Raw genomic sequence first — 4,304 nt, forward strand, 5'->3', positions numbered from 1 at the left:
TGCAACCCTAATTAAGGTCGCATAAGCTGCTTTTGACTGTGATCTGTAACCGTAATGCAATTTAGAACTTTAATATCAATAATGTTTCAGAGAAGGTTGGCCTTGAACAAGAGATGCGTAGGAAACGAGCTCTCATGATTTCCAGTTTCCACAATGCTCCCTCCTTCAACAATAGCTATCATATCTGCATTCCTAATTGTAGAAAGTCTGTGTGCCACTATCACAGTTGTAGAAACTTTGGTGATACCTCTCCAAACAGGGGTGGCACGATGGTGGTGTTCTACTATAGAGGGTGAGTTTGATCTTTATTGGGATCGGCGATCGGCAATCATAGATCAAGCTAAATTCATCATATAGCTTGGCTAATAGTGCGAAGACAATGAAAACCACTGCTACCCTCATCCTTTGGTTTACAAATGTTAACCCAAGAGATTAAGTAGCCGCTGATATTGTTCACCTAAACCACAGAAGTTGGGAATGATTAACAAATCGAAGTCACTGCTGAATATATAAAGGTAAAGCGCACACACGCACACAGATACCTTATATTCAATATAAAGCTAATGTTCGCATAAAAATAAGATGAGCTGATGAATTTAAGACAAAAAAAGGTTCTATAGTCGGTGCTTATCAACACTGTCAACCACCTTAATTTTTCCGCCAATCAACATAATTTAGAACACTAACTAATGGCTCTTCCAAGCTTGTCTGTTTTCTACTGTTGTAGATCTGAAACTGGTAACTTATCAGTTTTTATGTCAGTGGATTATGTTAGTTCCCAGGGTTCAAAAACCCTGGACGGCTGGACCTCTTGATTAGTACTCCCTCAGTGTCCCTCAGCTCAAAAACTGAGCTTCCAGCTTGGGACCCTAATACTTTCATATCACAGCAATAATACTTTCTAAGTCTTTACAGAACAGACATATCAGATGAGAAACCCCATTGGGAACAGGAAAAACATGTTCAATACACTCAACTACTAAATTCTGACGTTCTTATTACCGCCAATAATAGTTGACACGTCTAATACAGTTATGCTAATCACTTCAAGGATTCTTGTTTGATATTATTTCAATCTATCACCTTTCAACTATCAAATTACAGTTACCATATAATGAGCTACGTAGAGGGTTAATAATGTTGATTCAGGCTGTACTTACTTGTATTTGTCCACCATGTCCGCTGACCTTATCAATCATTTTTATGTAAGATCCTTCTCCTACTGGTTCATAAACCTGGTAATACGAAATCAACGTTATTACGGAAAATGGTCATCTAGAAAAATCATGAAATTGAAAAGTAAATTGTAAAACTTGCCTTCTCATAATTGGCCAGACGATTTTTAAAGTCTTCCAATCCAGCCTCAAAATCTGTCCTGCAAATGGAAGTTAATTGCATATGTATCCACATAGCAATGAAGATATGATGTCACTGATTTTAAATGAAACATTACTCTTCTGCATGGTCAGGACTTTGCTGAATTTTAAGACGAATATTCCTCTCAATTATGTTTCTATCATTGCATATTGTTTCCAGGAAGATAATCTGCAACAAAATCACAGATGGATCCGATGAGTTCAAAGTCAAATATATCACCAGCATGTATCTAATCAAGAGAGGAAATATCAGTCAAATATACTAGCTCGCATTTTCCCTCAGCCAATTTCATCAGCATATTTCTTCGTCTCTTGTTACTGTTTGTGGCATCAAATATCCCAACCTAAACCGAAATTAAACCTTACGCAAAATAAAACGAAAGAACGTCTAAATGTAACAAAACTACTGACAAAATTCAACTTACCTGGCCACCTTCATGCATCCAAGATAACATATCTTCAAATGCCAGTGCTGCTACCTAGTGGCACGTGATATATTAAAACTATGTACACAGAGAAAGGTAAACACGGTGTCAACATTATCAGAATCATCCATTATACATGAAATGTTAAAAGCAGGATTCTATTAATGGTTAAAATAGTTTCAACAGGTTATGCCAGCCAATGTGACTTTTTTCACCACTATTGTACATTTGCTTGCGCTGGTGTTACTACTCACTAACATATTAATTCAAAATGGTAGAAGTATAATACCCGGTGGGCTCAAAATGTTGCTTCTATTCTATGATTACTGCTATCCAATTCATTTTGGATTATAATATCACTCAATTCTCTATAGACAAAAGGATTAAACTATATCAATCTGCACCTCTCGCGGTTCTCATCCAAATCCTTTTTTACTTCTGGCACCATGCTGTACTTAAGAATCACTTTGAATCTTCAAACTTAAATTATATTTTTATTTAAGAAAAAATGATGTGTGTGATTTAAAACCAAAATATTTTAAGACTAAATGAAGAAAGAATTCTTGTTAAATGCATAAGCCTTAAGAATTAAATTAGTCCATCGAATGCAATAAGATTCAACAACTAATACAAGCACCGCCGTCAGAATTCTAGGTATAGCCTGATATGCAAGCTAAAAAAATTTAGAGTCTCAAAGACTCGGTTAATCTAATCAAATTAAATAATACTAATAATAACAACAAAAAAGATCAAGAATAAACTACCTCATTACGTGCCTCCATGCCTTCTGGATTGTCAGCTCGAAAGAAATCGGCAGCCTGCGAAGAAATGAAATGAATAAAGATTACCTAAGCAAACATGACAGGCTAGTGCAACATTGTGATTTCAATCATACAACTAACATTTCAGGACAGAATCAAGTTTCCCCCGTCTCATTATCGTGCGGAAATATTGAAACTTTTATTACCCTCCAAACTCCGAAGTACATTCTTAGGGTCTTTCCCTAATATCAAAGCTTTCTTAACTGTTTAGACTTAAATTTTTCCCAGGTCCGATCTTATTTATAAATTTAAAGTTAAGCACGAGGAAACTGTAGTACTACACAGAGTCTATATTAGCGATCCGGTGTAATTTGAAGGGTGTGATGGTGTTTTAATTCTAAAAAGCTATATTTTGTCTCGGCTTAATAATTTAAGCTTCCAAGTCAAGTGACTCAATGACAATTGTGTCCTCGTGAATACTAGTATAGATGAAGAACTTGAACTGCTTAGTTACTATTTCAAGCCAATATGTCTATTTCTGCCACGGAAAGGTCAGACGATTTAAAAAAATTACAGATCGCAAAAATTAGTGAACAGCTTATAGCTTAACAGAATTGTAGCATATGTCTTTGCCATCATGGTCATGACCTAGGCCATAAAAGAGACAATATAACAAGTACCCCATATTAAATCAACATGAAGTCCACAGAGCATCAACAACTGTTGGTCTTCTTTACGCTACGAATTCCCTAGCATCAAAGTTGAAATACTAACTTCGTCAAAAGAGTTGCAAACATATCCACTTTAGATGCAAAAAGCCACACCCCTGCACAATATTTTGTTGGATGGTGCAGTGTATCAAACCGAAGCCCTGTGTTAAGTATCTATGGCTAAGAATGGTGTGTGCATGTGTCTGTCTTACTTTTGTTAAAGATACAACCACTGGCCACCGAACTTTTAGAAAATCATTTACCTAACTGTCTTCTTGATTTTTAAACTGAGTCTGTTGTGTCGTTCTATAATTGAGAGTCCTTCCTTGATGTTGGTCATTGAACTTTTGAATATAAAAAAGTAAATAGTCACATTAAAGTGTTAGATTAAGAATTCTAAGAACATTGCTTAGGAGTTATTTTCACCTGTCATATCCTCCATTCTGAAATCTACCAAATCAACTCTTATGTTATGACAAATTTCATATTATACTACATGTAACAAAGGATATAACTAAAAAAATAAAAAATAAAAAATAGCAGTACACATCTATCACAGACAACAGTTTTCTGCAATGATGCCAACTTCGGTGCTATCAAACAGTATATAATATAATGTAGTCATGCAGATATCTGCTAAATAAGAAGGCATAAACCATTTAACAGATTCATGAAATTAATATACCTGATTAGCTCCATGCTTGAGGCGACGATACTGCGACATCCAAAAGTAAGTGTGTTAATCTTCAAACTCGAGATATTTCCAGTTTTCCACTAGGTGCAAGCATATCAATTATAAAGAAAAAAATATGTTAAGAATGCAAGCAACCTTCCCAACATTGAAGTGTTTGGTATCATGACCTAACCAACGAAGGTATCTTGTAAGTTTAGCTGCAGTTAAAGTTTTACCTCGAGCTGGCAGACCGACCTACATAAAAGAAACTACTTAGAGGTGAATGTGATATACATTTATTATTTTTGTCAACAACTTTATGATGTACCATCTATTTATCTTGAGTTCTTTGCTTCCAT

The 4,304-nt window shown here is 35.3% G+C and overlaps 1 protein-coding gene across 1 annotated transcript; it reads right to left on the reverse strand.

Annotated features, from left to right (window-relative positions):
* LOC11440474 (6-phosphofructo-2-kinase/fructose-2,6-bisphosphatase) lies at window positions 1–4,304 on the reverse strand. The gene is made up of 10 exons (XM_024773038.2): window positions 4,299–4,304; window positions 4,102–4,200; window positions 3,958–3,987; window positions 2,566–2,619; window positions 1,802–1,855; window positions 1,640–1,720; window positions 1,454–1,545; window positions 1,318–1,375; window positions 1,161–1,235; window positions 1–457 (listed from the first exon to the last, which is right to left on the reverse strand). Exons 1-10 carry the CDS (start codon window positions 4,302–4,304, stop codon window positions 350–352), a joined length of 657 nt encoding a protein of 218 aa, XP_024628806.2. The 3' UTR covers window positions 1–349.

Source organism: Medicago truncatula, chromosome 8 (assembly GCF_003473485.1).
Source record: "Medicago truncatula cultivar Jemalong A17 chromosome 8, MtrunA17r5.0-ANR, whole genome shotgun sequence".
Lineage (NCBI taxonomy): Eukaryota > Viridiplantae > Streptophyta > Magnoliopsida > Fabales > Fabaceae > Medicago > Medicago truncatula.

What these genes read in the sequence shown, in the direction of transcription:
- LOC11440474 (XM_024773038.2), bottom strand. An exon ending in AACACTTCAATGTTGGGAAG is followed by an intron (nt 3,988 to 4,101) that starts GTTGCTTGCATT and finishes TGGATGTCGCAG; the next exon opens with TATCGTCGCCTCAAGCATGG. An exon ending in TCAAGCATGGAGCTAATCAG is followed by an intron (nt 2,620 to 3,957) that starts GTATATTAATTT and finishes ATTTCTTCGCAG; the next exon opens with GCTGCCGATTTCTTTCGAGC.